Genomic DNA, 23,529 nt, shown 5'->3' with positions numbered 1-23,529 from the left:
CAAAACATGCGTATCTACAGCGACAGATGCCATCGAACAGAAAGGATATTCTTGTTGAGCCTGGACCTGACTTGATTCCTGCTCTTCAATTTCCTGGTCTGGATGAGTTACAGGAGAGAACTAAGCTGCAGGACTCACAGGCGACGCTGAGATCTCAACCAAAGACAGCCCACAGGTGACATCTCAGACGACTTTGGTTGTGGCGGTGATAAGGTGGGACTCCCCTCCCAGGTCAAACAGTGTCGAAACTTGAAAGACGGGGACAAAGACTTCGGGCCAGCATCTCAGGAAGAGCGACGCCAAGAGGTGTAATGACAACGCATCTTATGCAAACTCTAGGACCTGTGGGACGATGACTCCTCTCGAGGCCTGGATCTTCGACAGTCCCACTTCTCGTTTTAAGCCTTTGCCAGGAACAGTTTCATCGCCCTTTCCTTAAGTGCCTTCAGATTCATACTCTGGCAAGAAGTGCATCCCCCAACGTCGTGGTCGGAACTCAGCCACCAGAGGCAATTTTCATGTGGTTCATTAACTTACATATGACCTCCACACTCTCTACAAGTCTTAAAGTAGGACTTCTTCGGTGGAGACATTGTAACATGAAGAAAACTCGGAAAAGAAGCTCCCTCGTTACAGTGTAACACCTGGAGAGGGAGAAAAACAATTAGCGTCAAAGGCAAGGAAAAAAGGGAACTGACGTCAGCACACCAGCGAGGACTTATGGCACCGATGAAGTCAGGCGGAGTCGCGTGAGGAGCCGTTCCATTGTGACATACTCGTCGACGTAGAGAGCTAGAAATAAAAAGATTCTGTTGAATGCTAGCGCATTGGGAGTATTCAAAAGGTGAGGAATCCACAGGCAGATGTACCTATAAAACAGTAGCCTTTTACAACAAATAGGCTCAGATTCTTGGTCCTCGCCTCCTGGCGATGTATGAGGAATTCTTGATGCATGGTGTACTGCTGCCCTCCGTCAGGTAGGAGTTACAGACTACCATACTGAAGCCAGATAAGCCCCTCTGTCAATGCAACTTCTTTCGACCACTGTCTATGATTAATGTAGTTAACAAAATTCTGGCCAAACTGATAGCCTATTGCCTGGCGGGTTTTGTTCCAGGCCGCTCCACAGCACACATCTTGCAGACCTTATTTGCAGTACTCCACTCAGTGGATCCCCCAACTTTTAGAGCTGCAGCGGTCCTGCTAGATGCCACTAAGGCATTTGACTGTTTGGAAAGCAATACCTTATTCACCTTCCGTTCCGTATTAGACTTAGCGGCGGCTACCTGCGCTTGATTCAGCTACACTGCATGCAGTCTACAGCCTGTCAGTGGGTCAATGGCTCGATCACCTCTGCCTTTCCAGTCGATCAGGCACCTGAAAGGGATGCCCCCATCACTCATACTATTTGCCATAGCAATAGAGCTACTAGCTGCCAGATTGCGACAACATCACTCATGCCAAGGATTTGCGATCACCCCCAGGAGAATCCTATGTGGATGATGCCACCTTGTATGTAGGCGACCCGAAGTACCATTCCCCCAATCCTACGGGAAATCATTCACTTTGGTAGATATGCTGGAATATCTATCAAGTGGTCCAAGTCCATTATTTTCCCCCCTTACCCAGAGGTGCAGCCCTTTGAGTCCAAGTTTCCTCTACAGTGGGCAACGGCACTGGTCCACTATCTAGGAGTCTGGCTCAGCAGAGTCCTGGATGAACTCTAGGGGTCAAATTATTGCAGACTGAATACATGGCTGGAGAATCAGGTGCCACTATGGACAAGGCTGCCGCTGTCCATAGAGCGTAGAGTTGCGATTGGCAAGATGGTGGGACTCTCAACATTCTTGCACTTATTCTTCAATCTTCAGCTTACAGCTCATTTCCAAAAACAGCTAACATCTAATTTAATTGCTCTAGTATGGGCTGACAAACAGCCCCCTGTGGCACAGAAAGTGCTGACAATCCCCTTCAAGCAAAATGGACTTCTGTTATTTCTGTGCGCAGGCTGACCGTTACTGGCTGCAACCTATCAAGTTTAAGCCCCATACAGCTCCTGAACATTATCAAATAAATCATTATTCTCTAGGCGTTGTCCTATTCCTGCCTCCTAAGCCTACACATGCTGAAATAAACACAGTGGCCTGTACTATTTGGACTTCGGACCGGCTTCGAGCATGAGTAGGACACGACTGTATGTATGCCCTAAATACACCTCTCACTGGATTGTCCCCTGCTCCTTGCTTTTGCTTCAACTGCCGTCAGCAGACGTTTGAGAAGTCTTCAACTTCACACCTTTGGGGTTGTGCATCTAGATGGCTGCTTCCTCACTCTACAATACATACTTGGGGCTTCGGCCCATACACCTCTGGATATGCTCACCTGCTACCAGCAGTTTGAGCATTCCACAACACATTCCCTACAGCTCCCCTGACTTTCCACTTACTGGAACTGTTAATTGAAAGCCCATCCTCACACAAACGTGCTACGTGCCTCTACGTCACAATGCAAGATAAGGCCCCAGTCTGTGCCCCTTCTGCCTAGTCCACTGATCTGAAGTCTCCCATCAGTGCGGAGAAGTAGCGCTATTGCGGCTCTCAATTCAGAGCCCTCTCCCTAAACTTCTCAGGTTGACTAGCCAATTTGCACAGAATGGGACTAGCTGATTATATGTACTCTCTGCAATGCACTGTACCAGATGCTACTTTCTTACATTTGGCCTGGGAGTGTCCACCTGTTGCACTTTTATGGTCGGAAGTATTCAATACCATTGCATTAATTGCTGATTATCTGCGTTCACCATTGACTGTGATGATAATTAAGTCTACATGCTTTCTGGTTCCTACTTCTGATTGGGGAGGAAAGTGACCCATCAGCCCTTCTTCACTGGGATGCCACCGATCTGAAGAGTTGTAACATTACCAGCACTACAAGTTTCCACTACAGAGGGCTTCAAGATTACTGCCAGGCATTGCCAATAACGCTTTCAGCATTAAAGCCTGCCTGGGGCAACTGCCTGTTGCCTAGGACACACCACAACATTGAAGACCGCAACAAGCAAAGGCTGCTGTTTGCTTCAGTGGTAAATTTCAGGGCCTTCTCTAAATGACAGTACTTTCAGCGGGCACTGTCAGAGCATGCCTATCCTGAGTTCAGTGGCTTAATGTCTTTCCCTTGCTACCCTCATAATTCTAAAGAGGAGCATAATCCTAAGTAGAAATATACAACACAGGGCTTGTACACTCCAATTCACATTAAGAAACATACAGTCTAAGAACAGAAGCATAATTATCTGCATGTATAAAGCCATTCAGAGCTTACAATAACAGTGAAAAGCTCAACCTTGCTTGTATTCTCCAGTGGCAATAATGTTGCAACAGCCTACTCTAAGTCTGTTCTAAAACCAAGCGCAGGATACACCTTTATAGAAACAATTATGAAAATAGCCATGGCAGCCATCTCCCATTCCCTTAGTCCAAAAATTAACCCAAAGATGCATTCAGCAGGATACTCACCACCTCTGCCAGGGCGGAAATAACTTTCCCCAGTGTGGTCAGGGACTTGTTGATGTTGGCTCCTTCCTGTAAGAGCACAATGCATTTCTTTAATGTTTAATTTTCCACCATTCTCACACTGTGCTAAGAAGAATCTCTACAATCAAAGAATGAAACCTGTCATGAGGACACAAAGGCTACTTCCCATTCATTGATCCCTGGGACACACAGGAATGTCCACATATGACATGGCTGCCTGGTGCTCAATGCTTACGTACACTTACCTTTAAACGTGTCCCCTTTGCTCCAGTAGAGTCTGCACGCTCACTTCCTGCAAGATCTACAAGACTGATTTTACTGACCTAAAAAAAACAGGAAGAGGTAAAGAAGCATATTTAATTATATAATAATTTAATGAGTTGCAGCCATCGATCACTTTGCTATGCTCTTTATTTTGTGAATGCTGGCAAATGTCTCCACTTCCCTTTGAAATGTTACGCTGCCAACTGCCATTGTAGCCCTATACTGCCAACTCCTCTCGATGGACATACAATTTAATCCTCACAATATCTAGGCCTATTGCCTGATCATTTCCAAAGTCCCAACACTGAGCATGTATACTTGTAAGATAGGTACACCAAAAAGGTCTCAACAAATACAGTGTTGATCTTTCCACCGCTGTCAAACACATTATACCATACTTGTCCACCATAGCAGTTTCTGGAATGAACAAAAGTCACAGAATTAGACTTGCCTACATTTGAATAGTTTAAAGCAAGACTTAAGCACTTATTGTTTGAACTTGCATTATCCCAGATGATCTAGAAATATGGAAAAAATTATCTTATTCATAACACAATAGATTTAAGAATGTCTGCGGTATTATGGGGCTGCAGGGGTTATTCTCCTATGAACGAGGTAAAGCATGGAGCACTGTCAGCTTCAAGTAACCCTCCTTAGACTTCTGAGACTGTACGTCTTCACAAATTCCAAATTTTTATAATGGTCTCCTACAATCTTTTGAACTCACTCTAAATACTCACACCACCCCCACCCCCTTATGCCTCTTATGCCAATTGCAAATGACCCTTAAGGATCTATGTGCAACCTCTCTCCACCAACAGCCACCATTGCCTCCTCTTTTACACCTGTTACGTTTCTGTCCATCCTCTCAGTTTTGACACCCCTTACAATACAAAGTAAACTCTTAAATAACCTTCCATCCTCCCCTTCTTGTTCACACCACAACTTCTTAAGCAATGTACAACCAAACCACATCAGACCACTGCGCATGTTCTCTCAGTTTTCCCTACTTCTCAACATTTCCCATTCATGCCTGTACCCTCAGAGCCCCACACTCCTCAGCTTCCACAGTCAAGCCCCACCTTCTCTGTGGCAAGGCCAGTCTCTAGGTCAAGCCTCTTCTGAGTGAAAACAATGGTGAAGACCGCATGGGAGCGGCTACTGGTCTCGTTCATGTTGGTAGCTGCCACAGTCCTGCAGAAAAAGACAATATCAATAGCAGTGAAGGACAAAGAGGGAGACCCTCAAATCGTTTCTCCTTGTGTTCCCATCCATAGAATGCCAAAAGGCAATACAAATCAAGCTCCTCTTGAGAACTGCCCGGTAATCATCCCATAACAATCTACTGATCCAGCTAAATGGGTAGTACCTGGCTTTATTTCCAGCATCCATGAGATCAGCTATATCTGTGTAAGAGGTGACTGCCAACTTCGAAAGGTCCTCTACATAGGGGCCAAGCAGGGGATGCTCCCGCACCCGCAGGTTCCCCTTGTTCTTTGGGTTCAGCAAATCTCTGACCCGTTCACAGTAAATCTCCATGTAACTGACCTGTGAACAAGACGAGAGGTACTTTATTTAGGAGCAGAGACATATAAAATAAGCAGAGTCAAAAGCAACCTGGACCAAGGTAAGAAAAGGGAGTAAAACATAAGTGGGAGCGAAACATAGCAAATATAGAGATAACCTAAAACAAAGTGAACAAGAGCGGTAATGAATGCCCAGCTAAAGTGGTAAAGAAGCAAGGCAGACAAAGTATACAGTAGTCAGACAGTTGTGTTTTACAGTATTGTAGTAATATAAGAAAGACTACCTTAGCATATCATAGAGCTCTGCCATGGTACCTTTCAGAATTCACCTAGCACAGCTACTCATCAGGTTACATAAAATATATTAGGAGCATCTATGTCTGCCAACAAAATGACTTGACCAGCAATTGTACTCTTAGATCAGAAACACATCTGTCAGTGCTCGCTGATACCGCCTGATCTCCCAAGGGTTCTTCCACATATCTCCATAATGGGTTTGGCATATTCTGTCCAAAGTGCACTTCAACTATGGAATTCATTTGTTGGCAGCAAAAGGGATTTATGGAGGAATACAATTCTCACCTGTTTCCTAAAGTAATGGTTCAAGAACAGCCTGTTTGAATGAAGGCTACACCTTCTCTAGTGTCCTTACCACATGAGTCTCTAGGGAAGGTAAATTAAGGGAGGAAGTGTGAAGAGAGAGGTGACTTGAGACAGAATACCACTTGATGATTGCAAGGCCAAAAGAGGTTATAAAAGGATGCATGGCTGGTCCAGCAAGCCACCATCGCAGACTCACCTCTACAGAGTACGACATGTCAGAATTATGATTATCATTGATTTTCTCAAAAAGATCTTCACAAAGCTATGGAGGGAGAAAAAGAAAGATTAACACTGAATAACAGAAACAGTAACAAATAATTCGAACAATACACCACACCCCAGTGCCCACTAAATTCCTAAGACTGCTCCTGTACTCCCTAAAATACTCACAACATAACTTGTGCCTCAGAGACACCAGAAAAACATTTTGCTATAAAGACAATCAATATTTTCCTTTTAAATGTTAATGTGCTGGATGGATAATCTCTCAAATATGCACTTCTTATTAGTGAGTAGAATGAGGTCAGTGCCTGTGGGCAGAGATTGTCTTGCATGAGGGAGAAGAACAGAAGCAATGCACAGGGACAGATAGTGTCCTATGGTCTCAGAAGACTAAGAATTGGACCCAAAGAAGAAAAGTAAAAGGTATGGGTTTAAGGGCAATGACAGGACCATTACTGAGGGAGATTTGATATCATCATCTGAGGGGTAAGAACAGCCACTATCCAAACGTGAAGAGAGGCCTGAAGGACTAAATTGGGTGACAAAGGCAGGATCGGAACTTAGATGGGGTCTGCAAATTACTCTCGAAAGAAGAAATGAACATACTGCAGATTAGGATTGAGCGCTGCGTGAATGTATCACAGATGGAGAGGAAAAGGCCTTAAAGCAGTCTATGAATCTTACCTGAAGAACTAGTGTAGGACAAAGGGAAAGAGGATCCTAATATCTAGGTGTAAAGGTGTAGAACAACATGGAAAATTATTTTAAAGGTTTCATTTAAATACAGAATCAGAACTACAAGGGCCTCTGAACTCCGTAAGAACAAAAAACAATCCCATGACTATGACTATGGGTAACTGAAGCATAAATTTATCACCTGAACAACAAAGACATGACCAGTGGATAATGAGAAGGGTGAGGATCTCATTTGAGGAATTGGGAAAGGAACAGGACTGATGTTCTGAAAACATGGCTCGAAGGCAAGAACACTGTTCATGCACAGAGATTCAGAAATATCTGAGGATTTTGCATCAGACAGAAGTCCAGAATTAAGACTGAGATGTATGAGGATCTCACCAGAGGGATGATTCCTGCCTGGGTCTCCTCTTGTTTGCCCATCATGGTGTATGACTTCCCTGCTCCAGTCTGTCCATAGGCAAAAATGCACACATTATAGCCCTCAAAGGCATGCTGCAGCATTTCACGGCCGATGTCATTGTACACACGGGTCTGAGATGCAAAACATGGGTCCTCGTCCTGTAAAGAGAGATGCAAACAATTTGCTTGAAAGGCTAAGCAACTATGTAACAGAACATACACCACAGAGGGACCCACACTGAGTTCCTGTCACTTGCAGGATTCAGGCACACAATCATTCACTGAGCTACTTTATCCTACCTGGCATTGAAGTGACAAGCTACCTGGTTGAGTTTGTAGTTTCCTTCATAACCCTCTAGCAGATAGGTTTCCAAAACGTGTTTACTAGAAATAAGCAGTGGTGAAATAGCTGCTTATCTGTAGCAATGGTCTTCTTTTACCTAGATTAGATGTGTATGCTCTAAATAGTCCACATCATAAAGCTGTTGATCTTCAATTCAGAGATGTGTGCCTTAACGTAGCACAGGTCCACCCCCAACACTTCATTATAGATCTCGGTGTATACCAAAGAGGAAAGTGGGACATGTGGATATATGTATATGACAAATACTGGGGAACTGTCGTCAAATGTGAGCAATTGTCTTTTCTAGCCACATGTATTTCATATAGAAACATGCTATAAAGAGGAGAGTAAGCTGTGGTTGCCAGGATTGTTTGAGGCTGGGGGCAGCAACAATTAAATTAAATTCTTCATATTATCTGTCCACCCATCTGATCACTTGAAGGACACCTTAAGTCTTAGGAATACCGTGTGCATTTTAAATCTGCATGCATCACCAACGAGGAGAGTAGGTCAGTGGCATCTAAAAAGTCACCAATGCTGGAGAACTGTTGCCACTAGTTTCTTCTCCAACACTAGATATTTATTGTAGCAACATGCATTAACAGCCCGTAATATGCCCACGCTTTTACAGGTAAACAAAGACTGGTTATCTGTAAGAACGAGGGTATGTTCCCTTGAAACAGTTTCTCCCATTTAAGATTCAAGTTTTTAATGTGTACATCATAGCAGCTCTACCTGGTTAAAATAAAACATAAAATGAAAGGGTTCCAAAATAATTTCTCTTCAGTACTTCTATGGGTAAGTAAAAGTCAATAAATCAGTTATATGACAAATAGAAGATCACCTATGAGCTAGCTACATTTGTGAATTTTCTATAAGATGTACAGATATTTTAAGGTCACAAAAAAAGGAGGACGGCAGGATTGATATCACTAATGCATGATACTGTATTCGAAAGTAATAAAATCCATACCATTCATTAGTAACAAGGCTATGTATGTTCACATTTTTGTTTAATGTGACTGTGCAGCATACATTTAGAGTCTTCTGTGAATTATCTAGTGCACTAGTTAATATAAAATCATTAATGATCTACTGCACACGTGAATTGCCTATTTCCAGCATCATCCAGTGCTGGGAACACTTACTGGCTTTTGCAACTAAGCAAAAGCTTGACTAAATGTTTAGTCCTTGTAGGAAAGTGCCTCTTTTTGACAGGGTTACTCCCCACTTTTTGCCTGTTTTCGAGTGAAAGTGCACTGGGTTCCTGCTAACCATGTCCCCAGTGCCAGGTCTCTTTTTCAAAACTGCACAGTTGTTTCTCCAATTTGCAAAAGCTTTAGTACCCTCTGTAAGTCCCTAGTAAATGGTACCCCCTGTACGTAGGGCCTGGGGTACTAAAGAGGATCCCTTAGGGCTGAAACACGAATTGTGCCACCCTAAGGGACCCCTCACCAAGCACAAGACAGACTGCCATTGCGGGCTGCTTGTCTTGGTGCAGACAAAAGTGAAAACACAACATGGCACACAGGCCCCTAAAACTGCATGCAATATATGTATGTCACCCCTCTAGCAGGCCTTACAGTCCTAAGGCAGGGTGCATTATACTACATGTGAAGGAATATCTGCATGAGCAAAAACGCGCCTGCTATGTGGTTGTCGACTCGCAGACATAGTAAGTAACCAGGGAAGCCATTTTAAATGCATGTGCTGGACACTGGTCAATTCGAGTTTCACAGCTACATGATGGCTTCACTGAAGCTAGGGATGTTGGTATCAAGCATCTTGTACTGGGAAACCCACACTGATGGCAGTGTTGGATTTACCAATACATGCACCTAGAGGGCACCTTAGAGGTGCTCCCTGAAACCGTGTCATCCTCTGGTTTGCTCAATCAGTTTCTGCAAGCCTGACACCCGAGACACCATTTTGGACCCCTAGGGCGAGATCCTTCTTCTCTCAGGAGGGCCAGAACAAAAGCATGTCCAGGAAGAGGGTTTAACACCCCCTTCCACAGGAGGGCCTGCTGATTAGCCTTTCTAAGGTGGCAAGCCTCAAAGGGCTTCCCCCTTTGAGATGCGAATCTGGCTCCCCTCAGGAAAGGAGGTAACCCCCCTGTCCAGAGCCCATTTAGTACCTGGACAGGTGGAAAAATTAGCTAGTCAGGTAGGCATGTCACCCCAAGCTAGCACCACCCCCAAGGGGGGGCTATTGGCGAGGAGGACACGATTTTCCAAAAGTAGCCTCTTGGATATGGCATTCTTGGGAATTCTGTGACAGCGTTATGCCCACTTCCCACAGGACGTGGTCATGTAGGGGGCGTAGTGACCCCAAGGGTCAATAGCCCATTGGCTACTACTCTACACACCTCAAATGCCCCTAATCAAAGTATTTGGGGGGCCCTGGCACCAGAGAAGGAGATCCTGATGACCTAAAAAGACAAAGGACACTGAAGAGCTGTCACAGCAGAAGAGGAGAAAAGAAGCAGCTGACCTGGTACCAACCCCACCGGCATGTCTGCATCCCTCATAGAAATCTGCACCAAAGTCGACTCGTCCTCAAGCTGTGACTCCAAAAAAACGGGAGCACTGCCTGCTTCCAATAAAGACTCAAGACCTCCTGTGTCCAGCAGACCTGTTCTCCAAAAACATCCAAAGAAGGGACTCTGAAGCCTCTGGATCCACCAAAAGCCGACACCTGAATCACCACTGCATCCGTCATCTCCAACCTGAGGTGAAGTGGACCACCGGTGCCAACAAGATTCCCCAGCTCCCCAGAGTCCGAGTCAATTGTGATTTCACCCCTCCTGGACTCCCCGAAGTCACCTGCAGCCTCTGCAAGCAGGACCCCTCTCCTGTGGCTTCTGTGGTGAGATAAACCTAATGCCTAAAACAACCACTGCACTCATCACCTCCGGCCCGAGTTGAATTGGGCCCCTGGGGTCAACAAAGTCACCCAGCTCTCCTGACCTCAAGGCCACTGTGGTTTCACCCCTCCTGGACTCCTCAACAACGCCTGAGGCCTCAGACCACAGGACCCCTTAACCACGAGTGCTCCCGGACACAGAAACCCAACACCAAAGAACACCTATGCACCCGTTGCCACTGACCCAGGGAGAAGAGGACCAAGGGTGCACTTACGAACCCGAGAACCCCACATTTGTAACCTACCTATTGGCTGACCTTGACTGGCCACCTGGCCAAAGCCTGCAGCCTTATGCCATGAAGAACGATCTCCATTGAAATACATTGGGGACGCTGTACTACACCTCTGCATCCAGCCACCCCAGTGCCGCCCGGAGTGACCTGTTGGTGTGGTCCTGTCCCTTGCCCAATACGCACCTGAAATCTCAGAGATTGTCCTGTAAGTCTTCCAACAGTACCTGGATGCAGAACTTGGTTTTCCTCCCGTAGGATAACATTATATAACTCAGAAAGTGTTCACTTTTTGAAGAGAAAAGAATTACTATTTAAAAAAGTACTTATCGGAACGATTTTCCTCTATTGCCCAAACATATATAAAGATAACTTGCTATTTTTAGGTTGAGCGTACCAGCGCGTAAACGCTACTTTTCCGACGTGTTGGTATGTATCTGGGCTTTTAACCACGCCCATCACTATCACTCGTTCATGTGTCTGCCTTTCAAAAATCCTTTGTTTTCATTGGTAACTGCTTTACGTTTGTCCCTCCTTAGGGATGTTTTGTTGGCCATCGACCCTGTTACATGAATAATTACACTATTGCTGATAACTTTGACTCCAAGCAAACTTCCTTTTTTCATTTTGTCTCTATCCTTCGCGCTCCCGCCGGAGCTTTGAATCGGTTCGCTTATGTCAACTGTTTTACTTTTTATTTTATTTTGTTTCAAATGCGAAACCTATTGCATTACAAATGCTTGTTTTACCCTACTTCAATATATTTTTAGTGTAAACTGCACTTTATCAGGGAAGAAATAAAACTGCAGCCAAAGTGATTGACGAGACAAGGAAGCACTGTGGATGCGTCCTATGTATACGAGGTGGCTCGCTAATCATCCAGCTCCGATCAAAGCCAGGTTCCCATGGGTTGTGAGTTAGGTGAGTGGGACAGTCAACGGCGAGATCTTTCTGTCTGTTAAGAGAAGCCGAAGGTGTTTAAGGCTTTTAACTCGGGGCATATAAATGCGTGTTCACTTGCGAGTAGGGATGGCCTGTCTCCTAAACGTAGACTGTAAAGGCAAACATATTTCATTTTCACACAAATGCTCACTAGCCCCTTGATTGCAGATCTGTGCTAAGCCACTTGCAGGTAGTGTTTGAAAAGAAGATAAGTAAGTACTCGTAGCCCCTCCATTCCCACCCAGTACAAGCGCGGTTCTGAGCCCTGCTGGTACCCATCATTTAAGTACTGGTGCTTCCATAGAAAGAGTATTGCAGCAACTGAAGAGTGCTAGTTTATTACTATAAAACCTAGCGAGAAGTGGCACTGCTTGTATACAACCAGTATTCCAAACCAGCCGAGGATTGCCAGTCCGCATATATTTTCAGTATTATAACTGAGTTGATAAGTGCCACTGCTTCTACATAACCAGTATTCAATCCAGCTCATAAGTGCCAGTGCGCATATATTGCCAAAGTTACAACCCAGCTGAAAAATGCCACTGCTCGAACATAACCAACCGAGAACTGCATATTACCACTATTATAGCCCAGTCGAGAAGTTTCTCTGTTTGTATATGACCAGTATTCAATCCAGCCCAAAAGTGCTAGTGCACATATATTACCGGTATTACAACCCATTTGAGAAATTCCATTGTTCATACATAACCAGTATTCAACCCAGCCCAGAAGTGCCATTGTGCCATATACATTACTGTATTACAGCCCAGTCCAGAAGCGCCAATCTGCAAATATTACCAGTCTAGGCTTTCATCTGTGTACTCTAGCACGCCTTAAGAATTTAAAGCAGCAAATTCAAATTCATGATAAATTGGACCTGCCCAATTCCATCAATTCACCCACGCACTTATCTATTCCTCAAACACAATCCATTTTTAGCACGAGGGAATAATGTATTGTTTACCGGTAACAATGGTTTCACAGCTGCATTCTATTTGAGATGTACATGTTGGACATTATTCTGTCGTCTAGAGGTTACACCTGGAATAAGATGTTGGAAAAATAAGCTTTCTGTGGGTGGCACCCACAGGGGCGATAAAGTATAACTTAAGATGGTGTTGACTGTACACTAACAATGTTCCCTTGAGACTCTATTTTCAACCATTGTGTTTGAAAGCTTGCGAGTGGTTGGATAGTGAAGATAATGAGTCTGATTGTCAAACTGCACTTTGCAGTACGTTTAGTAATACAACAAAACATACTACAAATGTTAGTTCTGCCTATACTTATAGGTGTGGAGTTCTCCAACCAAACTGAAGTCTCAACACATTTAGGTATAGATTTTAGTAGTAAATGTGGGAGGGACACAAGGGAGTGGGATGGAGAAAGGACAGACTTACAACTAAATGTAATCAGATTAGGGAGGAGTAAGTTTTTTTTTTTAGGGTGGGTCATAGAAGGGTTTAGGGATAGACGTCACTCACCCAACTGAGGATTAAGCCAACTATATTACTCTCAAATTGGAGCCATTTAGCTAGTACTTCTGTATTAAGTTTACACTGAGCTTGCGAATAATAAAAGTAGTTTACTTACTACAAGGTGTAAATATAATCAAAAGTGTAACTTACTTTTTTGAATCAGACCTGAAGTATTTACATATTCAAAGGCAGTGGAGCAGATTCGAAAAATGTATGCAAAGTAGTAATTCCTAACATAAGAAATACTTCCAAGAACTTAAATGGAAAAGGCTTGGGTTTTCATTTAAATGCCTCTGGGCTTGTGATTGCAAAGTCTGCAAGAAACTATCCAGAGGCCATCCTTATTCTTTATTTAACCAAATGCTCTGTCTTTAGAGATGCTATGCAACTATATTTAATGATCAGCCCCAAAGGCTGGTGATGCAATAAACCTAGTACCGTGAAACACATGCATTTCCAGTGATATTCACAGTGAAGAGTTCAGACTGCAGCATAAGCACATTGCTAAGTAGCAGGCACACCTACAGCTTAGTTGGTGAGCAGACAATTATTATAACTAGTATGGTACCAGCTCCTTCTCAGAGCACACTACCCATCTCCTCATCTCAGCAGGCAGTGTTAGAGTAATACAAGCACTTAAAAGCCACAGCCAATGAAGACACTAGGTGTGCTCACACAACAGCAGTGATGTCTTAAACAAGTCACAGACACACCAGCATTAGCTGCACATTGCCAGGACTACAACACTCAGGAGAAATAGAGGGATCATTCGGTGGTAGGGTGGGGGCTGCTCTTCCTCCAAACTCCTTCTTACTCCAAATAAACATTCAGGAAGAAAGCTTGCACAAGCTCACATAAACGCTGACCGTGAATACATCAAACATTTCCATTAACAAATTTTAGAGCAGTAACCAAATGTAGTGCTTCAAGGGACAAACAAGGGACAATAGAATCAGAGAAAGGAGATGCAGCTAATGACGAAGGCAAAGTTGTCAGAACAGAAAAGTCCTCTTCATGGTAATGGATGTGTACTCCTGCTCTGAGTGCCCAACTATACTGAGGTCTGGACACCTGATGCTGTTTTTTGTTGTCATAAGCAAACATGGGTCATGCCTGTGCTCCATGACATGGGGTGGTCTCTCAGATTGCGGTCTTTTTGGACCGGCAGCGGCAACTAACACGATGCCTCACCAGTAGTTAAGCAGCAAAAGCGTGATAGCGGCAGCATACCATGTAGTGATCAGTAGGAGTGACCAGGTCCTTTTCAGGTCTTGGCTCTAGATGACACACATGCGCTGTCTCGAACTGAGACATGCTATATCTATTTCTGGGCTTATAGCGCACCCATAGGCTTCTCATTTGCTGCTACCATCTGCGCTCCATTTTTCCTTCTCCCCATTTGATAAGGGCATACTTACATCTGGTCTTTAGCCCGGCATGAGTGCACCGCCAAGCACTATAAAGTTACGCAGCAGCCTTTTTTAAACTATTGTTTCGTACTACATTTTTTAAATGGTGATCGGCTGTCCGCCACTAGTTAGGAGCGCTGCAGCCCACTCTTTATGCTCTTTTTCTTTCATTTTTAGGAGCGCGCGCCAAGTGCTCCGTCCCTCTTCTAATCTTTCTTTAGTGGGATTTTAACCATGCCCATGTTACGTCAGTCACTTTCATGGGTTCGTGGACTTGCCTTTTAAAATCCGCTTGTTTTCATTCGTGAAAGGCATGCATATGCCATGCCTTTTCCGGTGTTTAGCCCTCCTCGAAAGCACAGGTAAACTACTGGAAACGTATGAGCTCCATGTTTTCCGTATGGTTTCTGGACTACTTTTTATTTCGCATCGCGATTGCGCTGTGTTTTACACAGTGCGATCACGCTCGGTTTTTTTTGCTTTCATTTAATGTGGCAAGAAAAGTCTGGCTAGGAGTTTACACCGCTAATAGCTTTACCTCAACGTAATGTGAGACTGTTGCATTGCAAATTCTTTTTTTTAAAGTTTCTATATAGAGCAAACTCAAACGGAAGTTACTGCAGCACTTTACATAAGCACCAGTTACATTACACAACGGCACATTCACAATTTTGGAAGATATGGGGAAATTAAGTGATTTGTCCACAATCACATGATGTTGAGCTGACGCCAAAACTCAAACCTGGTTCCGCAGCTTCTAAATCGGCAGTTCAGGCCGTAATTACTCATGACCTCCCGGTTCAAAACTACAGCAATTCGTAAACATGGGCCACTTTTTTAGGGGACCATTTGTATTCTTTTGGTTTTCGGGCTATTTTCTCTTCTAGTCCGACCCTGTGCCAAACCCTAGCCAGGTGCAAGAACTATAAGAATGCTACAACAGAGCTGCTCAAACTCCCAGGCAATTGCTGGAAATTAAATCGAGCTAACACTGCAAAAACAGAGGCTGAGGATTAAAGATACGAGACGAGTGGATCACGAGGCGAGAATCACAATGAGATGGAGCTGCGCGAGATCTCACTTCACTCGTGCCAGATCCACAGCACCAGTCTAGGCCCGGGAGGGATCCAGCTGTCCACGCTGCAAGAGGAGCTGAGGCGGCCAGGTTCCCCACTCAGCATTTCAGCAGTGGAGTCACAGGTGTAGAGAGCAACCCGGCCTCTCCTTTGTGTTTGCGTCAGGTTCCGCGCTTCCGGATGGAAGCCGGAACCGAGGTATGGTAATAAATCAGGGGCTGCGCTGACGCAGTTGCCTGCAAGCCTCCAACCGGTGAGCGCGTGTATTTATTTCACCCGCGATCGCACACCGCACCTCACCACATTACAGTGGCGACGAGCGGGTCTCGGTACTCCCGCGTGACAAGTCGTTTGAAAAAAGAACAAAGAAGCGCACCGCGCCCTGCTGGGAGTGGTGTGCCCCGCCCTCCACTCCAGCGCGAGTTTCCTGGCTGTGCCCCGGCATGCGGCAAGGCCCTACAAAGAAAATATAAACGGCCTCACCTCCAGCACCCATAGGAATTCGGCGCTCTCACTCTTAGGCATGGCAACAAGGCCAAAACAACACAAGCTCAGGCTGTGCTCCCCAGGGAGGGGAACACAGCTCACAGTGCCAGAGGGGCAGGAGCCCCAGACAAGTAAGGAGGAGGGGCAGAAAGCCCAGTAGAGAGAAAAAAAAAAGAAGGGGGAAAGAAGGACATTACAAAAGGAAAACAGGGAGTAGAGCTCCCAAAGAAGAAAAAAATAATAACAAAATAAAAGAGAGGAAGTAGAGAAAAAATAATAAGAATAACCAATTGCTGGCCCAGAAGGAAAAAAAAAAGGGAGAGGTGACACACCACGTGCATGATAGAGAACACTCTAGAGAGGAGATAACACTGAAAAAAAAAAAGACACACCACTATCAGCAAAAGGAGAACACAAGTAAAGAACCTGAAGGACAACAGCAAAGTGCCTACATAACCTAAGACACAATGAGTGCCCCACCGCAGGAAAACCCCCAGCTGCCTGTGCAAGCTGCCGCCAGTGTCCACAACGCGACTGCGCTGCCCCTGTTTAGCCAACTGATTGATCCAGCCACAGCCTCACCAAGATGGCGCCTATGGTTAAACCGGTTAGAAAACTACTTCTACGCCACAAGAGAGACAGACGGGCCGTGCGCAGATCTCTCATGTTGCTTATGGGAGGATATGAGCTACAAGAGCTGTTCGATGCACTCCCAAACAAAGGTGATAAGGCAGACTTCAACGCGGCAGTGGAAGCCCTCAACAAGCATTTTGACCGACAGCTAAACTCAGACTTTGAACGCTTTATACTCCGGCAGGCTCAACAAACAGAGGTTGAGTCAATGGACATGTTGTATGCACGACTCAAGAAGCTATCAAGCTCATGCGTAGGCCTCAACCAACAAGAGGAGATTAGGGCACAGATTATTCAGGGATGCCGGTCGAATGCACTAAGGAAGCTCATCCTAAGACAGCAAGGCATGACCCTCGACAACATCCTGGTTCTAGTGCGGTTGCACGAGCTATCAGCGGTGCGGGCAGATGCCATGGCGGCAGTAAGAGGACAGTCACTGGCAGCTGCGTCGACCACACGGGCAGTCCAGGTGAAAGAAGAGCAGATAGACGCCATTCAAGCTCGTCAACCGCCAGGACGCAAAACGGACTTTGTCAGACAGAGCGTGCGAACCTGCAGAAACTGCGGGTATGAACACAAAACACCAATGGGGTGCCCGGCGAAGGGAAAGACGTGTGATAAGTGTGGCAAAGACAACCACTTTGCGAAAGTGTGCAGGTCGGGAAGAGGCTGGCAAGGAAACCAGAAAGTAAGGGACACCAAGATTAGAAGCATAACCAAAGAGACTGACGAATCCCGCGAAACCACGTCTCATAGAACCCCAGTCTTCGAAGAAGACGAGGATGAAGACATCTTTGTGATCTCGTTCACCGGTGGGAGGCAACAAAAGAAACGACCACCGCCCATGAGCAACATCCAAGTCAACAGCACATTGGCGACAGTGCTTATAGACAAAGGAGCATCCGTGAACGTAATGGATGACACTCTATTCAGACAGTTGACCCCAGCGCCATCGCTCGCCCCAACGACCACTAAAATATATAACTACGGGGGTCGAGAACCGCTTCCCTTAAAGGGCACGGTGGAAGTGGCAGTATCCAGTGGACATGTGTCAACACAAGCCAAATTCTATGTGGTGACTGGAGACCGAGGCACTCTGTTGGGATGCCACATAGCGGAAGAGCTAGAGTTAGTATTCTTCGTGCGACAAGTATATGACTCCCACCCTGAGCACCTGATTAATGAATTTCCACAGCTTTTTGAGGGGTTGGGACAGCTCAAAGGTAAAAGTGTCAAGCTACACATAGACCACTGAGTTACACCCGTTGCCCTACGACACTGACGTGTACCGTTCTACTTGCGACCAGCAGTGGAAAAGGAGCTACAGCTGCTTGAAGACCAAGGAGTGATCGAGAAAGTGGAAGGACCTACACCATGGCTTTCGCTGTTAGTGATAGCGTCAAAGCCCAAGCAACCTAGCGCCATCCGTCTGTGTGTCAATATGCGCATCCCTAACAAGGCCATTAAAAGAGAGAGGCACATAACACCTACAATGGATGATATCATAGCGGATCTTAATGGGGCACAGTGGTTCTCGAAATTGGACCTCACTGCTGGGTATCATCAGTTGGAGCAGGAACCAGATAGTAGAAACATCACAACATTTTCAACGCACGTGGGGCTTCGACGATACAAGAGACTGAGCTTTTGGGTATCTTCGGCAGCCGAAGTATTCCAAAATGTAATTAGAGAGACACTGTCAAGACTGCAAGGGGTGATCAATTTGAGTGATGATATCCTCATCTACTCCAAGACCAGAGAAGAACATCATCGACATCTCAGGGCTACACTGCAGAGGTTAGTGGAAGCAGGACTAACCCTCCACAAGAAGAAGTGTGCGTTTTATCAGACATCTGTGGAGTTCTTTGGCTATGTCTCCTCAAAAGACGGGCTACAAGTGGACCCCCGCAAAGCTGACGCCATCCGTCAAGCACCGATCCCGAAAAAACCCACTGAAGTAAGGAGCTTCCTAGGTGTGGCAACCTATTGTGGAAGGTTCATTCCGTAACTTGCGTCCGTGGCGGAACCTCTCAGACAGCTCACAAAAACTGGGCATAGGTGGGAATGGAGCCCAACAGCGGACAAGGCGTTTGCTGACAATAAGACCGCACTCCTAGACAAGTCAACAATAGCTTACTTTAACCCTCACCGACGTACCGAGGTGGTAGTTGACGCAAGTCCAGTAGGTCTTGGCGCTGTTCTTCTCCAGGAACAGAACCCGAAGGAGTGGGTTCCTGTTGCGTATGGGAGCAGAGCATTGTCTTTAGTCGAATCCCGATATCCCAGATAGAACGAGAGGCTTTGGCGATTCGGTGGGCGTGCAAACATTTTCACCTTTGTTTGTATGGACAAGAATTCCAGATGGTGACTTATCACAAGCCCCTCGTAGCACTATTTGCTGGGTGCCCTCACCTGGCACCCCCGCGAATTGAGCGGTGGACCGTTCTGCTGCAGCCTTATTGGTTCACTGTCATCTATCGACCGGGGGTGAACAACCCTGCGGATTATTTATCTCGCCACCCATCCCCAATAACGACCGATGACTCTCAAGAGAAAGATGAGGAGAGCACGGAGGTGTTTGTCAACATGGTGGTACAATTGGCATGTCCCAATGCCCTTGGCGTAAGAGACATTGTGGATGACACCAAGGTGGACACAACCCTGAATCAAGTTATAGAAGCACTAAATCACAAGAAATGTAAGCTTTTCCTGGAAAAGACAAAAGTGGCTAATCACGAGTGCAAAGCAGCGATGCAGGGGATGTGGAGGGTGCGAGATGAGCTTTCCACGGATGGTCACGGTTTGGTTCTTCGAGGAAGGAGAATTGTACTGCCTCAGAGTTTGTGGGCCAGAGTCGTGAACTTGGCACATCTGGGCCATCAAGGAGCCGCAAAGACCAAGGCAAGACTGCGTGCAAAGGTGTGGTTCCCGGGCATGGACAGTCAGGTGGATGAGTTGGTGGGGAAATGCCACTCATGTGTCATCACATCAGGAGAACCACCCAGCTGCCCAATATCACTGAGCCGGCAAGTCAGAAGCCATTGACAAAAGTTAGTATGGATTTTGGGAGCTTCCCGGATGGGCGGCTGACCGTCGTCCTCACGGACTCCTACACAAAGTTTCCTGTTGTTGACGTTGTATCATCTACGGCGTTTGAGCACGTGAGACCGGTGCTTCAAAAGGCCTTTGCCATGTTTGGGCTCCCTGACGAAGTCAGAACGCATAATGGGCCCCCGTTCCATGGCCAGGAATTTCGGTCTTACCTGGAAGGGCTAGCTATACATCATCGCAAGGTCATGCCCTACTGGCCGCAGGCTAATGGGGACATTGAGAGGTTTATGCGAACTCTAAACCGAGCCCTCAGAATAGGTGTTGAACAAAGAGCAGACAGTGAGCAAGGTCTACAGCAATTACTGGGTGCTTATCGCCAAACACCTCACAGCACCACAGGATGCGCACCTGCCACGCTGATGTTTAAAGTCCCACTGCGGGATTGCATCCCATCTGGTCCTCACTGGACATCACCGGAGCTGGATGTTGAAGCCACCCAGCGGCGCAGAGAACGCACAAATCAAAAGGCCACGGAACAACGGCGCGGTCGATACCGGGGTTTTCAGGAAGGAAATATGGTGGTAGTGAAGAACCGCTGGCCTGGAGGAAAGTTCCAAACTCCGTTTGAGCCTGAACCCTGGCAAGTCATCCGTGTGAGGGGGTGCCATGATAACAGCAGCACGAGGCAGGCAGAGAGTAACCAGAAACGCACTTCAGGAGAGCAGGGGTTCTGGTCACATCCGAGGAAGAAGTAGATGTCGAGGACTCGATGACTGTGCCCCCGGCTGAGGAGGTATGGATAGAGGAGGCGCAGGTCACGGCGCCCAGGGTAGGACACCATCAGGGTGATGAAGCCGGCCAGGAAGAATTGATTCCCAGAGGTGGACGTTATCACCTACGGCCTAACCCAGTGCCGAGCAGCCAGCTCAAAGACTTTGTCTGTAACCTGGGTCCCTAGGAACTGATGTCGGTGCACCGCTGCCTGCTCACCAGAAAGGGTTATACCAAGGACCTTAGATGTTTTGGCATGGATCTGTTTAGTTATTATTGTGTTTCCTCCTCGTTCCTGTGGTTTTGACTCTCTGGTATTTTTGTTTGTTGAAGTCTCAACCTGACCGGTGTGGGACTACGTTTGATTGGATGTGGCCTGTATGTGCACTTTTCTTTTCACTTTTCTTTTCTCTTCTATGTGAAGTAAAACATGGGAGGGATGTAGAGAGCCACCCGGCCTCTCCTTTGTGTTTGCGTCAGGTTCTGCGCTTCTGGATGGAAGCCGGAACCGAGGTATGATAATAAATCAGGGGCTGCGCTGACGCAGTTGCCTGCAAGCCTTTAACCGGTGTGCGTGTGTATTTATTTCACCCGCGACCGCACACCGCACCTCACCTCACCTCATTACAACAGGCCGCAACTCCATTCCCCAAAGCAGGTGCTGCATTCGCGAGTAGCCACAACTGCATGTTTCAGCATCCGTTCAAAATATAAAAATGATCCACGTGCAGCAGAAATTACTGACTTAATTATACGCCTCACGCCCACTGCTGCCCTTGCTTTAAAATTCACTCATAATCACACTGCATGCGAAAGACTTGTTTAAAATTTCAAGAGAACGCCCGCTTGTGAACTTCATTCCCATAAAAGCCTGAAGTCTAATCCTAAACCAGGTTCACTGTGAACTGCTATTTGACAGCTACAGACAATACTAAATAATTAACACAAATCACAGACTTGCATGTCAAAAGCATCTAATAATCACAGACATATTCGTCCTGTTTGGAGCTCATCTTTGTGAGTACCCAGCATGAAGGTAGGTACTCAACAAGGGTGTAACAAAATCCTCATTCATGTGGTACGTGTTCACTGTAATATTTTTTTAAAAATTGATCATAACCTTACGTAACACGAGATCTCTAATTATATGCGTTTCTACAACATCCGATGATGCTGATAATTGCAGCCGATTAAAAAATAAACATAAAACACGTGTTTACAGTCCACAGGCTTAGCAGCACTTGGGCCCCTCTGTAAACGGCTGTGCCTATGGGCATTTAACCCAACTATTCCTCGCAGGTAAGCCTGTGTGGTTCTTAAGTGGTTCGCAGCATAAGGCCACGACCGCCACATATGCACGTATGCTTCCCACGCAGGATTTACACCACCATAACTGGCTCCTCCTCCTTTGGAGCACAACTCTCCATTTTAAATACCCTAGAAAAGGCAGTTTGTTGACCCGGGTCAACCATAAAGTCAACTCTTCAAAGAATTATGAAATGCAATTGTTTTTGCATATAACCAGGGCCAACAGAGAAAAACTGTTAATAGCTCAAAATGATGAAAACAGTTAAACTTGCTGCACAATGAATTAAATGTCATGCCTGAGCCTTTGGAAATGTTAACTTCCCACCTTGCAGCTGCTAACTGCATCTTCCGCAATATGAAGAGGTGACAATGATGCAAAAATATCCGGGTAGGGGCTTAAGCTTACAGTAAAACCTAAAAGCTTAAACGAAATTTAAGTGGGCCAGAACGAATGTTTTTTTAAAAATTAATCCAAAAAAGTGTTTTGTTTCACTGTTCACTTCGGGTTTACTTAGAAAATACAGCTCTCAAAACTGTAGTTCAAAATTACCCTGATTCACTCGCAATAGTGAGAACACTTTTCCCAGATAGGAACTTTTTGTAGAATATTGGTCCTTTGTGGAGAGTGCCAGTCCCCTGATTGAACAGCCACCCTATTCTGAAACGAGCATTGGCAAAGCAAATAGGTCTCGGCAATCTGAGAGCTATTGGCGTTGGCAATGTTAATGCATTTGTAAATATTCATAAGAACAGCCCCAGAGCCATACACAAATACATCTACATTGCCACCGCCTATAGCTCTCGGATTGCCAAGACCTATTGGCTTTGCTAATGCTTGTTGACTTCTGTCACGGAGTGAAGTCAACAGGCTCACTCACTTTTTAAAGTTCCGCTGCTGCGTGCGCAACTCGCCCTTTGGCCTACATTGGTTGGTTATGAAGTAAAGGAGTGGTGACTCTGTGCTGAATGTGTGTGCCCCTGAAAGGTACTATACAGGGATAGGGTACTGCTGTGCAGTGCGTGCATGGGGAGTGCATGAGGCTTATAAGGGAATCAAAGAGTAGGGCTGGGAGCCCAAGATTAACCTTTTTGATGCACATATCACTGTGGCGAACACTCGTGTGGATTCTAGTCACTCCCATGGTCTCTGTTGTGGGACTATCAGCTCCAGAGTCTCTCCTGTTGTGACAGACGGCTTTTCAAAAGGAAAAGGAGGCAGAGGAGGGTGTACTTCAAAAAAAGGAGAGCCCTAATGTAAAACTTCAAAATCCTAAATCACATTTAGTGCCTGGAAATGGACTACAATAAGGTGAGTTTGAGATATGTCAAGCAGCGAGACATATTGTGTGGGGAGAGGAAGCTGTGCAAGACTTCTGCCTGTAACCAAGACTGGGAGTCAAGGCCTACTAGTCTTCCTGATGGGTAAGAAGCCAATGTACAGGAAACAAGACTACGTGCTTTGGAGCATCAACGCCTGCCTATTTGCTAAGACCAGTGTGCCCTACGAGAGAGGGAACAAGCTCCTTTGGGAAGCCCAGTCAAGTGGACTCTCAGTGTGAGGAAAGCTGCTGGATTCCATGGGCGTGGCCAGCAATGAATTGAGAATACTACACTGCAAGGAAAGAAGGTGA

At 45.9% G+C, this 23,529-nt stretch overlaps 1 protein-coding gene across 15 annotated transcripts in view; it reads right to left on the bottom strand.

Moving 5' to 3' along the window:
- The window catches only part of KIF1B (kinesin family member 1B), a 1,289,105-nt gene that overhangs the window by 1,059,385 nt on the left and 206,191 nt on the right, over nt 1-23,529 (bottom strand). For all 15 annotated transcript variants that reach the window (XM_069241187.1, XM_069241189.1, XM_069241193.1 and 12 more), the window contains exons 4-9: nt 7,226-7,405; nt 6,123-6,188; nt 5,167-5,345; nt 4,880-4,991; nt 3,779-3,856; nt 3,516-3,581 (exon numbers count right to left, since the gene is read on the bottom strand). In XM_069241187.1, the coding sequence (XP_069097288.1) occupies nt 3,516-3,581; nt 3,779-3,856; nt 4,880-4,991; nt 5,167-5,345; nt 6,123-6,188; nt 7,226-7,405 (681 nt within the window). The remainder of the gene's footprint in view (nt 1-3,515; nt 3,582-3,778; nt 3,857-4,879; nt 4,992-5,166; nt 5,346-6,122; nt 6,189-7,225; nt 7,406-23,529) is intronic.

Source organism: Pleurodeles waltl, chromosome 6 (assembly GCF_031143425.1).
Source record: "Pleurodeles waltl isolate 20211129_DDA chromosome 6, aPleWal1.hap1.20221129, whole genome shotgun sequence".
In the NCBI taxonomy this organism is placed as follows: Eukaryota; Metazoa; Chordata; class Amphibia; order Caudata; family Salamandridae; genus Pleurodeles; species Pleurodeles waltl.
The sequence above is the reverse complement of the archived record's forward strand: the minus strand, read 5'-3'. Positions and strand labels throughout refer to the sequence as shown.